We start from the raw sequence: 24,706 nt of genomic DNA on the forward strand, positions 1-24,706 counted from the left end.
CATCCATCTACCCATCCATCTACTCATCCACCCATCCACCCACCCATTCATTCATCCACCCATCCATCCACCCATCCACCCATCCATCTGTCCACCCATCCATCCATCTACCATCCATCCATCCACCAACCATCTATCCATCCATCCATCCATCAATCCACCCACCTATCCATCCACCCATCCACCCATCCATCTATCCACCCATACATCCATCCACCATCCATCCATCCACCAACCATCTATCCATCCATCCATCCATCAATCCACCCACCCATCCATCCACCCATCCACCCATCCATCTATCCACCCATCCATTCATCCACCATCCATCCATCTACCCATCCATCCATCCATCCATCCATCCATCCACCATCCATCCATCCATCCACCCATCCACCCACCCATCCGTCCATCCACCTATCCATCTACCCATCCATCTATTCATCCACCCATCCACCTATCCATTCATCCATCCACACAACCATCTACTCATCCATTCATCCACCCACTCATCCACCCATCCATCTACCCATCCATTGACTCATCCACCCATCCACCTACCCATTCATTCATCCATCCATCCACCCATCCATCTATCCACCCATCCATCCACCCATCCACCCATCCATCCATCCACTATTCATCCATCCACCAACCATCTATTCATCCATCCATCCACCCACCCATCCATCCACCCATCCACCCATCCGTCTATTCACCCATCCATCCATCCATCATCCATCCATCCACTATCCATCTATCCACCCATCCATTCATCCACCATCAATCCATCTACCCATCCATCCATCAATCCACCTACCATCCATCCACCCATCCACCCACCCACCCATCCATCAATCCACCCACCATCCATCCACCCAACCATCTACTCATCCATTCATCCACCCACTCATCCACCCATCCATCTACTCATCCATCTACTCATCCACCCATCCACCTACCCATTCATCCATCCATCCATCCATCCATCCACCTACCATCCATCCATCCATCCACTATGCATCTATCCACCCATCTGTTCATCCACCATCCATCCACCAATCCATCTGTTCATCCACCATCCATCCACCTATCCATCCATCCATCCACCTACCATCCATCCATCCATCCATCCACCTACCATCCATCCGTCCATCCATCCACCCATCCATCCACCCAACCATCTACTTATCCATTCATCTACCCAGTCATCCACCCATCCATCTACCCATCCATCTACTCATCCACCCACCCACCCATCCACCCATTCACCCATCCATTTACCCATCTATCCATCCAGCCATCCACCCAGTCATCCACCCATTTATCCACCCTTTCCTTCATTCGACAAACATTTGAGCAGGACACCATAAGCCAGATCCCACATTAGGTTCAAGAGATATTAGAGTAAGTGCATTAACTCCCTCTTTCCCCTCTCTGTCCCTTGCCACCAAAGCCTCTCAGCAGAGCCTTCCTGCATGCCAAGGTTGGAGAGGTGTCCACTAAGTGCTCTGTCTTCTGGGAACGTCGGCTGTTTCCTGCAACCCATTGTCAGATGCCACACTTATGAGACCCTCATCCTTCTGCTCACTCTTTTCCATCGTTCCACTTATTAAAAAAACAAAAAAACAAAAAACATATTTTAAGCAATTCCTAAATGTAAGTGTTGGTAGCTGGTGTGTGTGTGTGTGTGTGTGTGTGTGTGTGTGTGTATGTGTGTGTGTGTATAGGATTAGATCTGAGTGGGGCCATGGGAGTGGAGCAGGGACCTCCTGGGGGGGCAAGGTTAGCAAGGGGCACAGGTGGAGGCCTGAGCCTTGGACTCACCAGCCTGTGGACCTGTCCCCCTACCCTAGCTCCCCAGGCCCAGGGCTGAGGGAATGAACTCGTGAGAAGAGGGTGAAGGGGGCAGTGGGGTTGTCATATTCAGGTGCCCAGTGGGATGACTTTGAAAATTAAAATTATAAGTCTTTCACAAAGGAGATCATTTCTTTCCTATTGAGCACCTAATACCAGTAGGTACTGTGCTAGGCCCTGGGGCTACAATTGGGTGGCTTTCTAAAGTGAATCTAATTTCCTTTTTTGTCCTTTGCTCCATCTCACTGCCTCAGAACAGGCCCCCATCAACTCCTACCCAACAATTGCAATGTCCTTTAAATGGGTCTCTTGGCTTCAGTCTCTCCCAATTGCTTCCAGCCCTCAGCACCCCATCCCACTCAGTATCCATGTGAATCTGCTGACACAGATCTGATCTTGTCACTTTCTTGCTCAAAAACATTTTATATAACCTATGTTAACAGTTATATGAGTGTTCTTCCAGAAATGTTCTATCTATATGTAATCTCTACCTCCCTGCCTCTCTCTCCCTCTCTCTCTCTCTCCCTTGTGTGTCTGTTCACGTACACACACACACACACACACACACACACACACACACACACACACCCCTATATCCTTTGTTTTACTTAGGCAGGATCTCAACATGTATGTTCTGTTCTGTATTACTGTTTTGGTGGTTTCCCAATTTAGCACACTTTGAAGTTCTTCACTGTTTTTAATGGCTGTTGGCTGTTGTGCTATAGAAATATTCTGGGATGGTACTGAGAAATCCTTTTCAGGGCCTGCAGTGTCCTTGACCTGAAACTTTTGTGATGCTTTTCAGAGTGATAATTTTGGTAGATCATTAATGAGCTTAATAGTCATAATCCAATTGTTTCAAATGGATTTTCACAATTTTGCATTGGTAGGAATTGAATAATTAATATAATGAGTTTAATTCATTATAAGGTTTTTTTTTAAGATGATAAAATACCTTCTCATGTTAAGTTTGCTTTAAGGGGTGGGAAGAGGAGAAGAATCTAGATGTTTTAATTGTTATTGTTTTGATTATTTTAAAAAGTAAAAATTAACTATATAAAGATGATGGACCAGGCCTGGTTAAGAAAAAGAACTGAACAGAAGCAGGAATACTTATCAAAACAGCTACTGAGCACTTGTGAACCAGGCACTGCTCTAAGTGTTTTATAAGGATTAACATGTTTAACCATCCCTACAGTCTTAGTATGAGGAAGCCAGATCTAAAGGGGTTAAATAGCTTTCCCAAGATTCTATAAATTTTCTGGAATATACAGTAATGCTGGATATATATTTTTTGTAATATAAATATACAATTCAATTGAAAACAAGAAAGGTACATGTTCAGGTGCCACAAATGAAGAAATAATTCTATATTTACCTTGGTGAGCTGAGTACTTTAGGGAATGTAGCATACATTCCTTATGGTGTTTGTTATAAATTAATGGTTATGGGGAAACAAGAATCAAAGCCTCTGAACTTGAACACAGCAGGAAGCTTGAAGAGGTTGATTATAGATCAGAAGTAAAAAAAAGTCCCAGGTCATGGATAGAAATAGAATTACCCACAAGAAAGTGGAGAACAAGATGGATCCACACATGGGATCTAACTTTTAGCCACTCATGATGTACAAAAATCTCAAGATGGAAACAGAGAAAAAAATTTGAGAATTTGTGACCTCTTAAGCCTTATGTAGAGGCAACTAGGGGGAGGTCTCTACAATCTGGGGCACTGGCAGGAACAATTCCACCATCACTCTGAAAGGATAATTTCCATATAAGATGAGCTCATAGGCAGAAATTATAAAACATATTGGTTTTAAGGAAGACCAGTATGAAAAGCATACATTATTAAACATGATAATAACAAGTTATAAAACATTTGAGAAAGTCCAACAAAATCCCACAAAAATGGGAGAGTTGACACATGAGAAAATAGAAACAATAGAATAATGTAAAAAAAGACTTTAAAAACTAAGTATGTGTTTCATATCAGAAGTGGGTGTGTGACATAATTACCTTCTTGGGATTTCAAAGTGCAACAGTTAAGTCTCTCCCGACCTCAGTCAGATGATAACAAGTCTTAGCAAACTTGGCATTCATAAGTACTTGACCCTGGATGGAGGAAAAGGTTAGAAATGTTTGTGTGTGAAGAAGGTAAGTATATTTGTTTGCTAGGACTGCTATAACAAAAATTACCACCGACTGAGAGGCTTAAGCAACACAAATTTCTCACAGTTCTGGAGGCTGGAAGTTCAAGACCAAGGTGTCAGCAGATTTGTTTTTCAGAGACCTCTCTCCTTGGCTTGCACAAGGTGGCCTTCTCTCTGTGTCTTGTCTTTCCTCTGTCTGTGCACACGTGTTTGTGTCCTAATTTTCTCTTCTTATAAGGACACCAATCTTATTGCATTAGGGCCTACCCATATGACCGCATTTACTTTAATTACTTCTTTAAAGCCTCATTGGCCAGGTGCAGTGCCTCACGCCTGTAATCCCAGCACTTTGGAAGGCTAAGGCAGGTGGATCACCTGACGTCAAGAGTTCGAGACCAGCCTGACCAATATGATGAAACCCTGTCTCTACTAAAAATACAAAATTAGCCGGATGTGGTGGCACACATCTGTAATCCCAGCTACTCAGGAGGTTGAAGCTGGGGAATTGCTTGAACCCAGGAGGTGGAGGTTGCAGTGAGCCAAGATTGTGTCATTGCACTCCAGCCTACCCAACAGAGTGAGACTCTATCTCTAAATAAATAAATAAATAAATAAATAAATAAATAAAGGCCCTATCCTCAAATACAGTCACATTCTGAAGTACTGGGGGTGAAGATTTCAAAGTATGAATTTTGAGATTATACGATTTAGCCCATAACAGCTCAAATGCCTTTGTTTCTGCTTTTAAATCCCAATCAACAAATCACTGGTTGTGTGATGTTGGAATAGTTACATAATCACGTTTTGCTTCATTTTCTGCTTTGCAAAACTGGGGTGATAAACAGCACCTGTTTCATAAAGTTGCTGTTAGAATTAAATAAATTAATATATGCAAAACTCTTAGAAATAAATACATTTAAAGTGCTTAATGAGATAAAGGAATACAATCTATCAAATAAGAAAAGAAAATTATTATTTTTTAAAGCAGAAGTTGTAGAAATAAAAAATATTGATTTAGGCCAGGTGCAGTGGCTTGTGCCTGTAATCCTAGCACTTTTGGAGGCCAAGGCAGATGGATCACTTGAAGTCAGGAGTTCAAAACCAGCCTGGCCAACATGGTGAAACCCTGTCTCTACTAAAAATATAAAAAAATTACCTGGGCGTGGTGGCGGGTGCCTGTAATCCCAGCTACTTGGGAGTCTGAGGCAGGAGAATCCCTTGAACCCAGGAGGCGGAGGTTGCAGTGAGCCACGATTGCGCCACTGCACTCCAGCCTGAGTGACAGAGTGAGACCCCATTTCAAATATATATATATATATAAAATCTTAAATAGAGATGACTTTAGATTTAATGAGATTTAGTGATTTGGAAGAGATATCTGAGAAAATCACCCAGAATGAAGTACCAGCAGGTAAACAGATGGAAAATATGAAAGAGGCAAAAACAAAATCTACAGAATAAATTTTTAAAAACTCAAGTAGGAGAGGTTACATTCAAAGAAATAATGACTGAGGATTTTTCAAGGTTTGGGGAAAGACTTGAGTTCTGGGTTGAAAAACCACACTGAGTTCCAGGCTGGGTGAATGAAAGCGAATTCACACCTGAACAAGCCATAGTGGAACTGCAGAACATCAAAGAGAAATAAAAAATCATAAAAGCCATCAAAAAGAAAACAGATTAAAGTAATGATGATCCTGGCAAGACAGGCACTGTCCCCTGACCACAGGGATTTTTCTCCACACCTCTCCCTTCCCTTCTTCAGAATCCAGTGGAGCACCCACTGCGTGCTGGGCCCTGTGCTCTCCACTGAAATGTTCTCCTCTGCTTCTTACATTTTACTTTTCTTCCTGGTCTAGCCCAGGTCTTACCTCTTCCTCCAGGAAGTCTTACTGACTGCACCTGTTCTCACCACTTCCTACTGTCACTGTTACAGTCCACCCCACACCTGCCCTCACTGGCCTCTGTTTCTTGCGTGTTGGTCTTCCCTGCCGTGTAAATAGTAGCACTTGGAGCTCTGGGACTTGGCCCAGGATCTTACTCTCCTGCTCCTCCCCGGTCAGCATAGTGCTGGCTACACAGGGTGTGTTCAGTGGATACGTTTGAACACTCAAACAGTTGATCCTTGGGAGTCAAATATACATTAAATTTGCATGCCTAATCAAGCTTCTTTGTACAAGTTCTTCAGGTCCTTTTGAAATCATGTGTTCTCACTAAGTGACCGGGCCAGGTTAGAGTTAATGAGCTCCCTTAAACCACATTTTAAAGGCTTTCATTATATTACTCACCAGTATTTTTAAAATAATGACTTTTATTTAGTTATTTATTTCTTATTTTTGATTTGTGAGACAGGGTCTCGCCAGGCTGAGTACAGTGGCATGATCTCCGCTCACTGCAACCTCTGCCTCCTGGGTTCAAGCGATTATCATGCCTCAGCCTCCTGAGTAGCTGGGACTACGGGTGGGTGCTGCCACACCTGGCTAATATTTGTGTTTTTAGTAGAGGTGGGGTTTCACCGTGTTGGCCAGGTTGGTCTCAAACTCCTGATCTCAAGTGATTCACCTGCCTCAGCCTCCCAAATTCTGGGATTACAGGTGTGAGCCACCATGCCCGCCTAGTCCCTTACACTTCACCCATCTTTAGAAAATACCTCTTCTATGGCTGTATCTAAAGGCATCAATGTTAAGGTGATTCCCTGACCTCCTGTGGGGTGTGAGTCTGGCTGGGCAGTCTGGGTTTGCTGAGGACCGCCAATATGGGCTGGCCTTTGGGAGGGACTTTTGAAAATTCCAAAGTCAAAATCTGTCTCAGAACTGGGGAGAGGGTGGACCAGAACCGGAGCAAGAGGACCCAGAAAAGGCCATCCAGGAGGTCCCTCTGACCTGGGGGCAGTCAGGGAGAGCTGAGCTTCCAGGAAAAGAGGGGCACACTTGGCTCTGAGCCATGGGAACCACTGGGAGCCGAGCAGCCAACCACAGATCCCATGAAAGCACTTTGTCCAGTGGAGGGGAGGGGAACAGAGGACAGGGCCTCCCGCATCCCTGGCTCAAGACTAAGACAAAAAGCCTACCCTGGGCTAAATGTGACTGCTTCTGCAGCTTCTGCAGCCTCACCCACACTGTCTGGTGGTGACCTGCAGTGAGGTTTATATCTTCTGGCTGCCTGCCAGCGAATGACTGGTCCTTCTGGGGATAAGCTCATGGCCCAGGGAGCCTTGGGCATGGTTGTGGTGCCTAGAGAAGAAAAGGATTCGCTGCCAGGTGCTAAATCTGATGGGTCCCTACCATGGGCCAGATGCTGGGTAGAGAGATTCACGTCTGCCCTGCCTGGAAAGGTATCACTCATCCTTTCACTAATGAGTATTTATCAGACCACAGTGGCGTATCAGAAACTGTTCTAGATACTGGGTTGCAGCGGCAAACAAAGCACTCAGAATCTCTGTTGTCATGCCGCTTGGGGTTTATTATGATTTTTTTTTTCTTTTTTTGAGACGGAGTGTCACTCTGTCACCCAGGCTGAAGTGCAGTGGTGAGATCTCGGCTCGCTGCAACCTCCGTCTCCCGGGCTCAGGCAGTTCTCCTGCCTCGGCCTCCCGAGTGGGCTACAGGCGCCCGCCATCACATTGGGCTAATTTTTCATATATTTAGTAGAGACGGGGTTTCACCATATTGGCCAGGCTGGTCTCGAACTCCTGACCTCATGATCCACCTGCCTCGGCCTTCCAAAGTGCTGGGATTATAGGCGTGAGCCACTGCACCCTATTATGATATTTTTACCTTTATTTTTCAGAGGAAGAAACTGAGATCCCAAAAGGCCAAAAAAGTGACCCCACTCACCCATGTAGTCTGTGGCTGAACCAGAAGAGCAGCCAAGTCCTGCCTGGCTCGTCATCCCTGAGCTTTCCTGACTGTCCGGGGCCCTGGAAAGCCCATCCCGCTGAGCACACATTCTGCTCAGTGCATCCACTTGAAGAACGACCTCGACTGAAACGGCTCATGGCTCATCCTCTGACTCAGGCCTGCCTGACCTCGGGGACAGCTGGACAGACTTCCTCCTGACTAATGAGCCCCCGCATCCTAATTGGGCCAGGGCTGGGCCTACATGCTGCCGTCATTTCTAGAACGTGCTTGGCCAGATGAGTGGGAGGCAGATGCTGGGGACTCCCTTAGGTGTATATAGGGCACGGACCTGATAGAGGAGGCCCTGAGACTCGAGGAGAATCCAGCGGAATGCAGGAGCCACGGCACTTCTAGAAGCTGGGCTCCCACCACTTCTGGGCGCACACCCCGACTTCACAACCAGGCCCTGATCTCGATCTGGCTTGAGACACTGCTGGAGGTACGGCCTATCTCTAAATCGACTCACACGTTCCTTTGTTGACATAAACAAGAGTTGTTGTTCCTGCTGGATAATTCTAAAGCGGGGTGCGATGCTTGGAAATGCCTTGACAAGGGCCATTTTAAAGAGCATGACAGTCACGGCCCCTCCACGCCCACTGGGATTGCACCCCACTTGGTTCTTGGGATGCCCAGCGGTCATGTTGGATGGGACCGTGTGCAGAAGGCTCAGTTCAGCCAGCTCAGGAACACTCCCTGATTCTGCCCTAAAGTCACTGCTGGTTTGAACTCCAAAGAGAAGGCCCCACAGTCCTGGACCAGCGTGGGGTCAACACTGCAGCTCTCAGTTTGGCCTGGGAATTCCAGTAAAGCACGGGGCCAAGCAGACTTGTGGAACCCACTGGAAATGGGTTTTTCTTGGGGAAAGAGGCTGACCATGCGTGGGGCTTGCTACCTCCAGGGTTGCTCTGCCAGTGCGGTTAGCTGACCAGAGGCAGAGCTGCCTGCTGTTGGGAGAGATGGCATTATTCTGATGTGGGAGACAGCAGGTCAACCTCAGCCAAAAACAAATGCTCTTCCTCTGGGAAAAGCCGCCCAGGACACCGCTTCCCCACTCCCCACAACTGTTGACTCCCTTTGGTTGTTGTGGAATCCTGGAGGCAGGGACCAGGGCTTCTCTGTTTATCTGTTTCCTGCGCTGGAAGGTGCTCCATACAGATCTGTGAAATGCCAAGCATCTCCCCAAAGCAGGCAAGATGAATGCCAGCAGGGAGGCCCCAGGCTTTGCAAGGTGCCCACGAGGTTGTGCTCCCAACAAGAGATGGAGAGGAGGCGGGCATGGGTCGCCCGATGTTGTCTTTTGTCAGGGACTTCACAGAACATTCAGACACCAGAATCCCAGCTGTGGGGCTCGTGGCAGGAAACCCCAGTGGCTGGGTTCTGGAATCTGGCAGATCCAGGCTCAGATCCACTCATCTCCACCACCAACTGGCTGTGTGCTCCTGGGGAAGCCTCTCTGACCCACTTCTCTGTTTCCCCGCATCTGTGATAGGATGTGAAGGCCAGCCTGAGGGGCTGCGTGGGAGAAGTGCGATTTCACGTGCGAGACGCTTGGCTCTGGGTTTGGTACTGGCAAGGCCAGAGCAGCACCAGCCACTGGTAGCCTTAGTGGGACCCTATGAAATTGTTCCTGTTTGGCTATTTTAATCTACAGAATGGCAGTTTCTCAGAGTTCAACCTGATAGTGTCACCTCTGACATTGTCTGGCTACTCGAGTGTGAGGCTGGGTTTTGCTGAGACCCTTATCCACCCCACCCGGGGGGATTCAGGTTCCAGCTCCTTCCCCACCCACACCCTCTTGATCCTCATCTAGGCTCAGCCCCTAGCAGTGGAAGGGTCCTGGGTGGGCACCTCACATAGTTCCCTTCCTACCAGATGGAGCAGCTGAACCCAGGAAGGTAGATTCTTGCCAAAGATGCACAAACTGTTAGGCGTGAACCTAGGACCAGAATCCAAATTTTTGGACTCCTAATTCAGTTCTCTTCCCACCACATCAGCCTAGAGCAGCTGCCAATGTTTGGAGCCAGGGCACTGGGTCAAGGTGAACCAGCTGTTTATAAGACATGCTAAAGCCTGGCATGGAATTAGTGAGGTGCAGGACAATAGCATTTTCAGAACTTCTCTCGGAGGGAGTACTGCGTGGGCTCAGAAGCGTCTTTAGTCCCAGCTCTGCCACTCGAGGGTTAGGCAAGCTCGGTTTCCTCATCTGCACAGTGGAATAATTACAGCAGCTACTTGAGAGGGCGTTGCAAGGGTTAGATGAATCAATATTTGTAAATTGTATTGTCAATAATAAAATTTGTAAATACAATTTACAAACATTTTAAGAAAATATTGGAGAGCACCAAAAGAGTGTCCAGCACTTTGTAAGGCCATGTAAGTGTTTGGTATTATTATTATTTGAGGCAGAGTCTCGCTCTGTCACCCAGGCTGGAGTACATTGGCACGATCTTGGCTCACTGCAAACTCCGTCTCCTGGGTTCACGTGATTCTCCTGCCTCAGCCTCCCGAGCAGCTGGAATTACAGGTGCCTGCCACCACGCCCAGCTAATTTTCGTATTTTTAATACAGACGAGGTTTCACCATGTCGGCCAGGCTGGTCTCAAACTTCTGACCTCAGGTGATCTGCCAGCCTCGGCCTCCCAAAGTGCTGGGATTATAGGTGTGAGCCACCAAGCCTGGCCTGGTATATTCTTATGAAGACACTTGGGGATTGATGTGGGTGGGTGTGAGTTGGGGCCAGGGCTGAGGCATTGCTGAGGATGAGAGATAAGAGCCCTCAAGCTGACCCTGGGGTCCTGCTTTTCCTCCCTGACCTCCAGTGCCCGACTTTGTCTCAAAATACACACAAGACAAACACTTGAAAGACCAGCAGATTGCACAGGAGTTGGGGTGAGGAGGAGTCCACAGCTTCCTGCCTCCACATTGTCTTCTCTTCCATAAGGAGCATCACTCCACTCCTCCCAGGTCTTACAGAGTCCAGGGTTAGTGATGGCAAATGAGGCGATCCCTGTAAAGTGCTTGTACAGGTTCTGGTCCTAGCAGGCCGTATCTAGGTGTTTGGCAACAATCCTAAACCTTCCATCCCCCGAAGAATGCAAATTCCACGAGAGCAAGGATCTTGGTCTGGTTTATTGATGATGTAACCCAAGTTCCTAGATGAATGCCGGGAACACGGTAGGAACACAGTAAATACTTGCTGCAAGAAATAATAACTTTGTCCCCACCCTCCAAGAGATTAGAATCTAGGCCAGGCATGGTGGCTCATGCCTGTAATCCTAGCACTTTGGGAGGCCGAGATGGCAGATCACCTGAGGTCAGGAGTTCAAGACCAGCTCCATCAACATGGTGAAACTTTGTCTCTACTAAAAATACAAAATTAGCCAGGCGTGGTGGCAGGTGACTATAATCCCAGCTACTTGGGAGGCTGAGGCAGGAGAATGGCTTAGACCCTAGAGGCAGATGTTGCAGTGAGCCAAGATCGTGCCACTGCACTCTAGCCTGGGCAGCAGAAGAAAAACTCAGTCTCAAAAAAAAAAGGAGATTAGAATTTAAAGGAGGAATCTGGAACACAATCACGGACACTATGGAAATCAGTTCCGAATACTTTAACCTCATGTGTTCCCAAAGCTTCCCCCGGTTTGCTTTCCTGATCGTGTTGATTCTTCTGCTCTCTAAGGGCCAGGCCCCTCCCAGTCACCACTGTCTCTGCTTCATCCAGGCTTTTGTTTGACCTCACCTGGAAAACTGCAACACACTCACCTTCCGTGCTATTCCCCCTGAAACCAAAAGGGGCACTTACTAAAAATAAATCAGGTTGGATCATTCCCTTGTCTAAAAATGTTTGAAATCTTCCCATTGCCTCCAGGCTAAAATCCAACTCCTATGACCAAGAAGCACATGCAAAGATGCTTAGCCTCCTTAGTCATCAGGGAAATGCAAATCAAAAGCCACAGTGAGATGCCACTTCACACCCACTAGGAAGGCTAGAATCAAAAGAACTGAAAGGACATACTAACAAGTGTTGATGAGGATGTGGAACGATTAGAACCCTCCCACAATGCCTGTGAAAATGTGGAGTGGTATAGCTGCTGTGGAAGATAACTGGGCAGATCCTCAAAAAGTTAAATACAAAATGACTGTATGACCCAGCAATTCCGCTCCTAGGCAGATACCCCAGAACACTGGAGGCATATGTCTGCACAAAAAATTCTACACTAGTGTTCATAACAGCATTCGTCAAAATAGCCTGAAACACCAGAAACAACCCAAATGCCCATCCATGGATGAATTCATAAATAAAATGTGATTTATTAGCTGGGCATGGTGGCATGCGCCTGTAATCCCAGCTACTCAGGAGGCTGAGGCAGAAGAATTGCTCGACCCCGGGAGGTGGAGGTTGCAGTGAGCTGAGATCCCACCATTTCACTCCAGCCTGGGAGACAGAGCAAGACTCTGTCTCAGGAAAAAAAAAAAAAGCGACTTCGTCTATTTGTGTTGCTATAACAAAATACCACAGACTAAGTAATTTATAAATAATAGAAATTTATTTCCCTGAGGCTGGAAAGTCCAAGATCAAGACACCAGCAGATTCAACATCTGGTGAAGGCTCGGTCTCTGCTTCCAAGATGGTTCTGTTATATACAAAATTTTGGGCCACAAAAGGAATAGCACTCGAATATAAAATTTTCTTTTTAATTCTCAGCAAGGCAAGTTACTCCTATAGAAGGGTGCGCCCTTACAGATGGAGCAATGGTGAGTGCACACTTGGACAAGGGAGGGGAAGGGGTTCTTATCCCTGACACACGTGGCCCCTGCTGCTGTGTCGTTCCCCTATTGGCTAGGGTTAGACCGCACGGGTTAAACTAATTCCGATTGACCAATTTAAAGGGAATGATGGGATCAGTGCTTTGGCAGGAATCAGAGCAGAGCAGGTAGCAGGTAATCGGAATAAGTCAGGCTAGAGCAGGTAATCGAAAAAGGTTTCTTTACAAGGAAGTTAAGTTTAAAAGTAGAAGGCAAAGAATTGAACATACTGACATATTAATTCTTTGAAAAGAAATTTAGAACTCATATCTAACAGTGCCTTGTTTCTGCATCCCCTGGAGGGGACGAACACGGTGTCCTCACATGGTGGAGGGAGGGGGACAAACCACTCCCCCAAGCTCTTTCATAAAGATTCTAGTCTCTTCCATCTTCACGGCCTGGTCCTACCTATTGCATTGGGGATTAAGTTTTGACATGAATTTTGAAGAGGATACAAGCATTCAAACCATAGCGGTGGTGTAGCCATACAATAAATTTTTTTTTTTTTTTTTTTTTTTTTTTGAGACAAAGTCTCACTCTGTCTCCCAGGCTGGAGTGCAGTGGCCGGATCTCAGCTCACTGCAAGCTCCACCTCCCAAGTTCACGCCATTCTCCTGCCTCAGCCTCCCGACTAGCTGGGACTACAGGCACCCGCCACCTTGCCCGGCTGGTTTTTTGTATTTTTTTAGTAGAGACGGGGTTTCACCATGTTAGCCAGGATGGTCTGGATCTCCTGACCTCATGATCCACCCGTCTCGGCCTCCCAAAGTGCTGGGATTACAGGCTTGAGCCACCGCGCCCAGCCAATAAAATATTATTGAGCCATGAAAAGGAATGAGGTGCTGACACACACTACAACCTGGATGAACCTTGGAAACATGGTGCTCGGTGGAAGACGCCAGTCTCACAGGCCACATAGCGTATGATTGCATTTACATGAAATGTCCAGAATAGGCAAATCCAGAGAGACAGAACATAGATGAGTGGGTGCCAGCAGCTGAGGGGACTGGGTAATGGAGTGTAAATCAGAAATAACATGCTAAGCCCCCCAACCAACGGAATGGACCCTTCCTCAGCCAAGGGCATTCCCAAGTTAACCTGAAAAACTAGTTCAGACCATGACGGGAAGTGGGGGTCAGAGGTCAACCATGTCTCCTACCTTCCTCCTTTTGGAATTCAGATATAGCTGACCAGCATTAACATTAAAAGAAATCTCTCTTTTTTTTTTTTTTTTTTTTTGAGGCGGAGTCTTGCTCTGTCACCCAGGCTGGAGTGCTTACTGCAACCTCTGCCTCCCAGGTTCAAGCAATTCTCCTGCCTCAGCCTCCCAAGTAGCTGGGATTACAGGTGCATGCCACCACGCCTGGCTAATTTTTATATTTTTAGTAGAAACAGGGATTCTTAACGTTGTCCAGGCTGGTCTCGAACTCCTGACCTCAGGTGATCCACCGCCTCAGCCTCCCAAAGTGTTGGGATGGCAGGCGTGAGCCACCACACCTGGCTAAAACAGATCTTAAGGCTGATGAAACAGACCTTTTGTAGCAATAAGACACCAAATTCCAACCTAACTCTAGTATAGCATCACAGGACAGATAGCAAGTCCTGAATGAAATTAAAGTATTTTAGTCCCCAAATGTATCTCTTTGACATATTTTGAAATGGCCTTGCAAAGCTGTCTCTTGTGAGGAAAAATCTGCATTCTGTAGAGAATCCCCTTCCCTTTCCAGGCCTTTTCCTGATCCAGGAGAGAATTAACTAAGACTCTGGCACCTTTTTAGGTCCGTGGAGAGCTCTGAAGCCTGCCACTTGGAGGCCTCATCTGCGTGATAAAACCTTGGTCTCCACAACCGCTCATCTTTTTTTTTTTTTTTTTTTTTTTGAGACGGAGTCTCACGCTGTTGCCCAGGCTGGAGTGCAGTGGCGCGATCTCGGCTCACTGCAAGCTCCGCCTCCCGGGTTCCCGCCATTCTCCTGCCTCAGCCTCCTGAGTAGCTGGGACTACAGGCGCCCGCCACCGCGCCCGGCTAATGTTTTGTATTTTTAGTAGAGACGGGGTTTCACTGTGGTCTCGATCTCCTGACCTCGTGATCCGCCCGCCTCGGCCTCCCAAAGTGCTGGGATTACAGGCTTGAGCCACGGCGCCTGGCCCACAACCGCTCATCTTAACCCAGACATTCCTTTCTACTGATTCCAGGTCTTTAGATAAACTCTTTTGACCAACTGCCAATCAGAAAATTTTTGGAATCTACCTATGATCTGGAAACTGCCTCCCCTACCCCCACCTCAAGTTGTCCCGCCTTTCCAGACGGAACCAATGTACATCTTATGTGTATTGTTTTACGTCGTAAGTCTACCTAAAATGCATAAAACCAAGCTGTACTCTGACCACGATGGGCACATAGGATCTCCTGGGGCTGTGTCACGAGCCATTGGTTACTCATATTTGGCTATAAATCTCTTTTATAGCCAAATAGTATAAATAGTATAGTATAGTATAGTATGGTATAGTATAGTATAGTATAGTACAGTATAGTATAGTACAGTACAGTATAGTATAGTATAGTATAGTATAGTACAGTATAGTATAGTACAGTATAGTATAGTATAGTACAGTATAGTACAGTACAGTACAGTATAGTATAGTACAGTACAGTATAGTATAGTACAGTATAGTATAGTATAGTATAGTACAGTACAGTATAGTATAGTACAGTACAGTATAGTACAGTACAGTATAGTACAGTACAGTATAGTATAGTACAGTACAGTACAGTATAGTACAGTGTAGTATAGTATACTATAAATCTCTTCAAATGTTTTACAGAGTTTGACAGTTTTCATTGACAGGAGAGTGACTGCTCACAGGTATGCGATTTCTTCTGGGGTGGTGAAAATATTCTGGAATTGGATAGTGGTTATGGCTGTATAACTTTATGAAAATACTAAAAAACCACCGAATCATACACTTCTCAAACTCCTGACCTCAGGTGATCCACCCACTTTGGCCTCCCAAAGTGCTGGGATTACAGGTGTGAGCCACAGCACCCAGCCTGAATCATACACTTCTGAAAAGTAAATTTTATAGCATGTGAATTATATCCCTATTTTATTTTATTTTTTGTTTTGAGACAGGGTCTCACTCTGTTGCCCAGGCTGGAGCGCAGTTGCGCTATCTCAGCTGACTGCAACCTCCACCTCCCGGGCTCAAGCAATCCTTCCACCTCAGCCTCCCGAGTAGCTGGAACTACAGACAGGTGTCACCATGACTGGCTAATGTTTGTATTTTTTGTAGAGATGGGGTTTTGTCATGTTGCCCAGGCTGGTCTGGAACTTCTGGACTCAAGCAATCCACCAGCCTCTGCCTCCCAAAGTGCTGGGATTACAGGCGTGAGCCACTGTGCCTGGCCACATATCTCAATTTTAAACATCGACGGTGGGTCTCTTCTTAAGGGTGGGCCAGCCAGTGGCTCTGCTCCTTAATTCTAGCCTGAAGCCCCTGTTCTCTCCCTTGCCCCATCTTCTCTCTATGGCTTGAGCCGCCAATTCTGGTCACACTCACCTCATGGAGCCCACTAGCCCCTTTCCTAGGCCTTAGGCTGGACCTCCACTCAACCCCAAAGGCCCTGTGTGTGTCTTGCCTTCTGATTCCTCCTGAAGACACCTCTGTCATGTTTTCGCCTCTAGAATGTCTTTATAGATTTCCTCAGCTAGCCGGGCGTTGTGGTTCACGCCTGTAATCCCAGCACTTTTGGAGGCCGAGGCGAGCGGATCACCTGAGGTCAGGAGTTCGAGATCAGCTTGACTAACATGGAGAAACCCCGTCTCCACTGAAAATACAAAATTAGCTGGGCATGGTGGTGCATGCCTGTAATTGGAGGCTGAGGCAGGAGGAGCACTTGAACCCGGCAGGTGGAGACTGCGGTGAGCCGAGATTGCACCATTACACTCCAGCCTGGGCAACAAGAGTGAAACTCCGTCTCGAAAAAAAAGATTTCCTCAGCTAACCTTCTTCCCTCCTTTCCTCCCACGTTGTATAGAGAAGGCCAGCCATTGTAATCCATACAGAAATTCTGGCCCTGAGGACATTTAAATACAAACATTTTAAACTGAATTATACCATCTCTGCTGAATTTCCATCAAGGACACACTTTCCAGAGCCGACTCTATGGAGCTTAAATAAATCCTTGATCAATTTTCAAGAGAACACTGTGAAACTGCATAGTTCTTCTCCATTTTCATTTTTACCTGTTATCATATTTGGTTCTTTCCCGCTGACATTTTCTAACAACGTTTCAGCATAGGCCTCCCGATGTCTATCAAGGTGTGTTTTCTTGGATTACAATTTGCAGGTCTAGATTTTATCACCAAGCCATGAACCTCCCACCCAAGTTTAGGGAATAGCATGTTTTTTCCTTGTGTGGCTTTTGCCCTTGTAAGTTTTATTTTCGCGTACCGTCCTAATGTTAATGTTCACTGTGGTTGAGTGAAAGACTGATAGATTACATTTATTTCTCAAAGAAGCTAAGTTTTAAATAGATAACGCATGCATGTGGTAGAAAAATGAGAGCAGGACGAAAGCGTGCACAAAGGCAAACCTTGCCACTCTTGCTGGCCCCTCGCCCACTTGCCCTCTGCAAAGGCTGTGTCTCAGACGGGGTGCCCAGGATGCTGCCTCTGACATGGAGACCCACGGCAGGCATGAGGTCTCCGAGGAAAGGGAGGAGCAGCAGAGAAAGAGGTGGCTGCAATGCAGTCAATGCAGAGGTGGCTGGAAGGCCCAGCCGCCCCGAGGGAGCTCCAGAGCCGCGCTGTTCCTGGTCAGGACGTCAGGAAGAGGCTGTTTAGGCGCTGGGTGTACCAGTCATCACTCAGTCCTTCTTCGGTATGACCTGGGGCAGAGTCTTCATCTGGGAACAACTGGCCCCTCCTCCCCAGGCCAGGGCCCTGCAGCCAACACTCCCCAGAGCTGGTGGATGCATCCTCCCAAAGGGACCTAGGCAGCTCAGCCCGAAAACCACTGTCACCCACTGTCCCCAAGTTACCTCTGTCCCCTCTTACCCTTTTCCGCCGAAGACTTATTTTTAATTGTTATTTTCTTAGACCTCTGGAGCACCCCGCGCCCCCAGCCTGGGTTAGCTGTCAGGAGCCGCTGTCTCTTCCTTTCCCACTGCAGCTCCACCCCCTCGCTGCCTCAGGGGGTGCCCACACAGCGGGGGCAGCCGGGCCTCAGCCTCAGGCAGCCTGGGGAGCAGAACCTTAGAAGCCACACTTTTTCTTTTTCCTTTTTTTTGAAACAAGTTTCTAGGGCTCTGGAGTTATAAAAAGCTCCCATGTGTCACTTTTCAGCATTTGGGCAGCTGCCGAATGCCACCCGGACTGCCCTGCTGCCCTCCCAAGGTGTGCCCCTGGACTGATGGGCTGGGCTTGGCAAAAGCAGCCGGAGGTTATCGAAAGTCTGTTGTAAGGAGCATTGCTAACTTATAATAAAAATCGAATCCAAAACATGCTTTTGCAATACCCCCTCCCAATATCCACCAGAGGCAAAGGCAGAATTAAGAAGGAGGGTCTTGAGATGTAGGAAAGGAGAATGAACCCCATGCAGGAGGAGGACAGGCCGCCCCGACTTTGGTCCACTTGACCACCTGTCTTGGGGAATGACTCTGGGCCCATCTCAGGTGTGGCTGCAGGTGACACATCTTCTCTTCCTGTCCACCCCCAGCCCCATGGCCTCCCTCCCTGTCCTGCAGAAGGAGAGCGTGTTCCAGTCGGGAGCCGCCCATGCCTACAGAATCCCTGCCCTGCTCTACCTGCCTGGGCAGCAGACCCTGCTGGCCTTCGCGGAACAGCGGGCAAGCAAGAAGGATGAGCACGCAGAGCTGATTGTCCTGCGCAGAGGAGGCTACGATGCGTCCACCCGCCAGGTTCAGGTGAGGCAGGAGGTGTCTGCACTGGCTCCTCAGGGCTCTGCCATACCCTTCGCTGCTGTGATCAGGGGCCAGGCCTGGATCTCAGGGAATACAGGGAAAACTTTATCCCTCAATGGCGGAGGTCCGGAGGAGAGATAGAGCAGAGAAAGTGCCCCCAGTGGTCACCTGGACCTCTGGGTTCACCATGAATTAGTCCAGTTGGCCTCCATCTGTTTTCCTGAATGATTGCGTGAGTTGCCCAGCATCCTTGATAACCTGAGGGAGGAATAGTTCAGTGTTGCATAATGGGTGGTTGTGTCCTTTGAATAAAATTAAGTTGGGGACCTGGGGTGGGGTGATGGCTTGTGTCCTGAAGTTCCATCTTATAGATTAAATAATTAATCCTGATGACAGCACCCAAGGCTGGCTGATCGTAGTGGAATAGTTTAATATTATCATTCCTTTGTGGTCATAACTACACAGCTGTTCAAAGCATGGGATTTGAAGCAGATGGACCTGGGTTCAAGTCCTGGTTCCGCCACTGACCAGAGGTGTGGCCTACGCAACTCCTCCATCCTGTCTCAGTCTCTTGTTCACTGTAACAATGGAGCTATTAACACCTGTCCCCCAGGGGTTTAGGCATTAGATGAGACCTTGGATGTTAGACTTTTGGCGCTGTGTCTGTGCTTAGAATTGCTCAATGGGGGTAGCTGTTAATAAATGGGGACAGACAGCACATGCGACATAGACTTGGGGATTCTGGAGGTTCAATGTGACTCCTCCTTGGCTGCATGAGTAGGATATGGAGTGTAGAAGGTGAGAGGTGACCGTCACATTCTGTCTTGTACTGGTCAGGCTACTGCCCCTCCCGCCAGGGCTTTGCTATTCAAGGATGGCAAGCTGGACTGGGGTGGGAAGTGGAGGATGAAGTTGGGAATGGCTCATGCACGAGTCATCTTCGTATCTTGTGGTCTGGCAGGTGGGTGTTCTGTAAATGCATATTGATGGCAATGGAAGGAACAGAATCACTCAGCCAAGTGTGGCTGCCTTGGAGTGGTGAGGTGGATCCCCGGGTCCCGCAGCTCTGGGGAAATGTGGCGAGGAGGATATGAGTGTTGGGTGAAGAGTTCTCCTCGATGACTTTTGACTCTAACCCGGGAGACACGCCCATGCCTACCCCTCCCACGCATGCAGCTCCTGGCACCATCCCCAGCTGTTTCAAGGCTGCCTTCTTTCTCTCTCCTCGCTCAGTGGCAAGCTCAGGAGGTGGTGGCCCAGGCCCAGCTGGATGGACACCGGTCCATGAACCCATGCCCCTTGTATGATGCGCAGACGGGGACCCTCTTCCTCTTCTTCATTGCCATCCCTGGGCAAGTCACGGAGCAACAGCAGCTGCAGACCAGGGCCAATGTGACCCGGCTGTGCCAAGTAACCAGCACTGACCACGGGAGGACCTGGAGCTCCCCCAGAGACCTCACTGATGCGGCCATTGGCCCAGCCTACCGAGAGTGGTCCACCTTTGCGGTGGGCCCGGGGCATTGTTTGCAGCTGCACGACAGGGCCCAGAGCCTGGTGGTGCCCGCCTATGCCTACCGGAACCTTCACCCCATCCAAAGGCCGAGCCCCTCCGCCTTCTGCTTACTCAGCCATGACCATGGGCGCACGTGGGTGAGAGGGCATTTTGTGGCCCAGGACACCCTGGAGTGCCAGGTGGCCGAAGTCGAGGCTGGGGAGCAGAGGGTGGTGACCCTCAACGCGAGAAGCCATCTCCGAGCCAGGATCCAGGCCCAGAGCACCAATGACGGGCTTGATTTCCAGGAGTCTCAGCTGGTGAAGAAGCTGGTGGAGCCGCCGCCCCAGGGCTGCCAAGGGAGTGTCATCAGCTTCCCCAGCCCCCACTCGGGGCCCGGTTCCCCAGCCCAGTGGCTGCTCTACACTCACCCCACACACTCCTGGCAGAGGGCCGATCTGGGCGCCTACCTCAACCCGCGACCTCCAGCCCCCGAGGCCTGGTCGGAGCCAGTACTGCTGGCCAAGGGCAGCTGTGCCTACTCAGATCTCCAGAGCATGGGCACTGGCCCCGATGGGTCCCCCTTGTTTGGGTGTCTGTACGAAGCCAATGATTACGAGGAGATTGTCTTTCTCATGTTCACCCTGAAGCAAGCCTTTCCGGCTGAGTACCTGCCTCAGTGAGCCCACCGTGCCCAGCACAAGGGCCTCGCTTTCACCTGCACGCCCGGCTCGGAGGCTCTGCGGTTGCCTCTCCTTCCCGTGGCCCCTGGACGTGGGGGCCACTCTGGGCTCCCTTCGGTGCCGGTGTGTGGAGAGAGGTCCAGCTGTTGCTCTTTTCCTCCTGCATGGTTCCAGTCTTCCCAAAAGGTTCTATTTCAGCCCAGAAACCACAAGTGCCTGGCTGCCCGTCGCCCCTCCATAGGGAAGGCGTGGAGGGTCCTGCAGCGCAGCTGTCACCTTGCCTGCCTGTCCCCCAATCCCAGCTTTGTGTAGGTCTTGACAAATTTCCTAGTTCAACCCCTTCCTTCTCGGGAACCACTCATTGCGTTCCTGGGGAAGAACTGAGACCACGTTGTAAATTAGCAGAGATGTGTGAGTGTCCATGTGTATCGGCGTGTGCATGTGTGTTCGTGTGTGTCCATGTGTGCCTGTGTATTCACGTGTCTGTTCATGTGTGTTTGTGTGTGTCCATATATGCCGGCATGTGCACGTGTTCATGTGTGTTTGTGTGTCCACGTGTGTCTGTGTGTTCATGTGTGTTCATGTGTGTCCATGTGTCTCCACGCATGTGTGTTCATGTATGTGTATATGGTGTGTCTGTGTGTGCATGTGTTTGTGTCTGTGTGTGTGCATGTGTGACTGCGTGTCCATGTGTGTCTGCATATGCATGTGTGTTGGTGTGTGTCCATGTTCGTCTGTGCGTTCATGTGTCTGTGTGTGTCTGTGTGCATGTTTGTTCATGTGTGTGTGTTTGTGTATGTATCCTTGCCAATGCTTTGGGGCAGACAGCATGGGGAATAGCTTTGCAGGGAGTAAGGTAGGGTCTGGGAGAATTAAGCTAGCTTAAGTCATTGTATTGGTGTCTTAGGGCTGCCGGAACGAATTACCTTAATCTTGGTGGCTTAAAGCAACAGAAATTTGTTCTCTCACAGTTCTTTCTGGAGGCCAGAAGCCTGAAATCAGCACGTCTGAAAGACTCCGTGCCCTCTGGAGGTGCTGGTGAGGGGGGCCTTTCCTGCTTCTTCCAGCTTCTGCCGGCTCTTAGCAATGCCTGCTGGTCCTTGGCTTGTGGTCGCATCACTCCAATCCCTGCCTCAATCCTCACGTGGCCATCTCCTCCTCCTCCTCTGCCTCCTGTGTCTTCTCTTCTATGTTTATAAGGACACTTGTCACTGACTGGATTTAGGGCCCACTCACAATCTCAGCTAATGCAACCTCCGCCTCTCGGGTTCAGGTGATTTTCCTGCTTCAGCCTCCCACGTAGCTGGGATTACAGGCACGCACCACCATGCCTAGCTAATTTTTGTGTTTTTAGTAGAGACAGGGTTTCACCATGTTGGCCAGGCTGGTGTCGAACTTCTGGCTTTAGGTGATCCACTGGCCTTGGCCTCCCAAAGTGCAAGGATTACAAGCGTCAGCCACCGTGCCCGGCCCAGGATGATCTTATTTCCCAAGATCCTGAACTTAATTACATTTGCAAAGACCCTTTTTCCAAATAAAGTCCCGTTCACAGATTCTGGGATGTGGATATATCCTCTTGCACTTCACAAAGGAGAATATCCTAAAGGCTACTAAATTGCTCAACATCATTAGTCATCAGGGGAATGCAAAATAAAACCGTGAGAGACTTATCTACTAGAATGCCTACATTTAAAAGATTAACAACAGCAAGTATCAGCAAGGATGTGGAGCCACTGGAACTCTCGTACATTTCTGGCAGAAAGTAACTGACACGACCACTTTGGCAAGCGTATTTGGTGGAATCTACCAAAACAAAACGTGTAAACACTCCATGGCCCAGCAGTTCTACTCTGGAGCACATATCCAAGAGACATGAATGTTCGTAGCTGCCGAAGACACATACAAGATTGTTTATAGCAGCTTCATTCACAACAGTACTAAACTGGAAACAACCCAAATGTCAATAGAAAGTAAAATAGATAAATAAATTAGGGGCCGGGTGCGGTAGCTCACGCCTGTAATCTCACCAAGGCGGATGGATCACCTGAGGCCAGGAGTTCAAGACCAGCCTGGCCAACATGGTGAAACCCTGCCTCTACTAAAAATACAAAAAATTGGCTGGGCGTGGTGGCAGGCACCTGTAATGCTGGCCACTAGGGAGGCTGAGGCAGGAGAATTGCTTGAACCCGGGAGGTGGAGTTTGCAGTGAGCTGAGATTGCACCATTGCACTCTAGCCTGGGCAACAAGAATGAAATTCCATCTCAAAAAAAAAAAAAAGAGGTAAATTTGGGTATATTCATTCAGCAGAATATTACAATACACAACAATGAAAGAGTGAACTACTGCTCTCCACACTAGCATGGCTGGTTTTCAGACGTCATGTCGAGTGAAGGATGCCAGACTCGAATGAGTACACACCTTATTATTCTATTTACATGAAGTTCAAGGACAGGCAAAACTAACCTATGGTCTACCAGTCAGCCAGTGACTGCTCCTAGTGGAGGGGAACTGTTGACTGGGACACAGCGAGAGGGAGGCTGCTGGGTGCTAGAGACGTTCTATTGCTCGATCTGGGGCTGGTTATGTGGATGATTTCGTGTGTAAACGTTTGATGTGCTGTACACATAAGATTTGTGTGCTGCCAGGCTCGGTGGCGCACACCTGTAATCCCCGCACTTTGGGAGGCCGAGACAGGTGGATCACAAGGTTAGGAGTTTGAGAACAGCCTGACCAACATGGTGAAACCCTGTCTCAACTAAAAATACAAAAATTGGCCAGGCCTAGTGGCAGGTGCCTATAATCCCAGCTAGACAGGAGGCTGAAGCAGGAGAATTGCTAGAACCCAGCAGGCAGAGGTTGCAGTGAGCCAAGATTGTGCCGTTGCACTCTAGCCTGGGCAACAGAGTGAGACTCCATCTAAAAAAGAAAAAGGTGTGTGTGTGCCTTACTGCATATATGTTACACCTCAATAAAAAATAAAAATGGAACAAAAGAGCAGATTTGCTAATTTACCTCCCAAAGCAATATTGTATATTGGGTTTTAAAACTGAAATGAGTTTCAACTGAATTTCAATATTGGGTTTAAAACTGATTTTTTTTTTTTTTTTGAGATGGAGTCTGACTCTGACATGATCTCGTCTCACTGTAACCTCCACCTCCTGGAGGCAGTTCAAACAATTCTGCTACCTCAGTCACCCGAGTAGCTGGGACTACAGGTGTGCACCACCACACCCGGCTAATTTTTGTATTTTTAGTGGAGATGGGGTTTCACCATGTTGGCCAGGTTGGTCTCAAACTCCTGACCTCAGGTGACCCACCTGCCTCAACCTCCCGAAGTGCTGGGATTATAGGCATGAGCCACCACACCTGACCTTATTTATTTTTTTTGGAGACCAGGTCTTGCTCTGTTGCCTAGACTAGAGTGCAGTGGCACAGTCACAGCTCACTGAAGCCTCCCCCTGCTGGGCTCAAACAATCTCGCCTCAGCCTCCCAAGCAGCTGGGACTACAAGCACGTACCACCACTCCTTGCTAATTAAAAAAAAAAAAAAATTGTAGAGATGGGGTCTTACTATGTTGCCCAGGCTAGCCTCAAACTCCTGAGCTCAAGTCATCCTTCTCCCTCAGCCTCCCAAAGTGCTGTAATTACAGGTATGAGGCACCATGCCCAGCTGAAACTGAATTTTTACATAAACCCTTTATTTCAGAATAATTTTAGATTTACATAGAAGTTGCAAAGATAGCACAGAACGTTCCGTATACTCCACACCCAGTTTCCCCTGATGTTGACATCTTACATAACTGTGGTACATTTGTCAAAACAAAAAGATTAACATTGGTACATGGTTATTTACTAAACTCTAGACTTTATTCTGATTTCACCAGTTTTTCCACTAATGTCC

At 48.1% G+C, this 24,706-nt stretch overlaps 1 protein-coding gene across 1 annotated transcript; it reads left to right on the forward strand.

The window, feature by feature from the left end:
• The first annotated feature begins 18,428 nt into the window (after nt 1-18,428).
• Nucleotides 18,429-22,768, forward strand: NEU2 (neuraminidase 2). The gene is made up of 2 exons (XM_005574645.4): nt 18,429-18,632; nt 19,863-22,768. The coding sequence occupies exons 1-2, from the start codon at nt 18,429-18,431 to the stop codon at nt 20,802-20,804; spliced, it is 1,146 nt and encodes a 381-aa protein (XP_005574702.2). The 3' UTR covers nt 20,805-22,768.
• Nucleotides 22,769-24,706: the final 1,938 nt, after the last annotated feature.

This window comes from Macaca fascicularis, chromosome 12 (genome assembly GCF_037993035.2).
Source record: "Macaca fascicularis isolate 582-1 chromosome 12, T2T-MFA8v1.1".
Taxonomy (NCBI): Eukaryota; Metazoa; Chordata; class Mammalia; order Primates; family Cercopithecidae; genus Macaca; species Macaca fascicularis.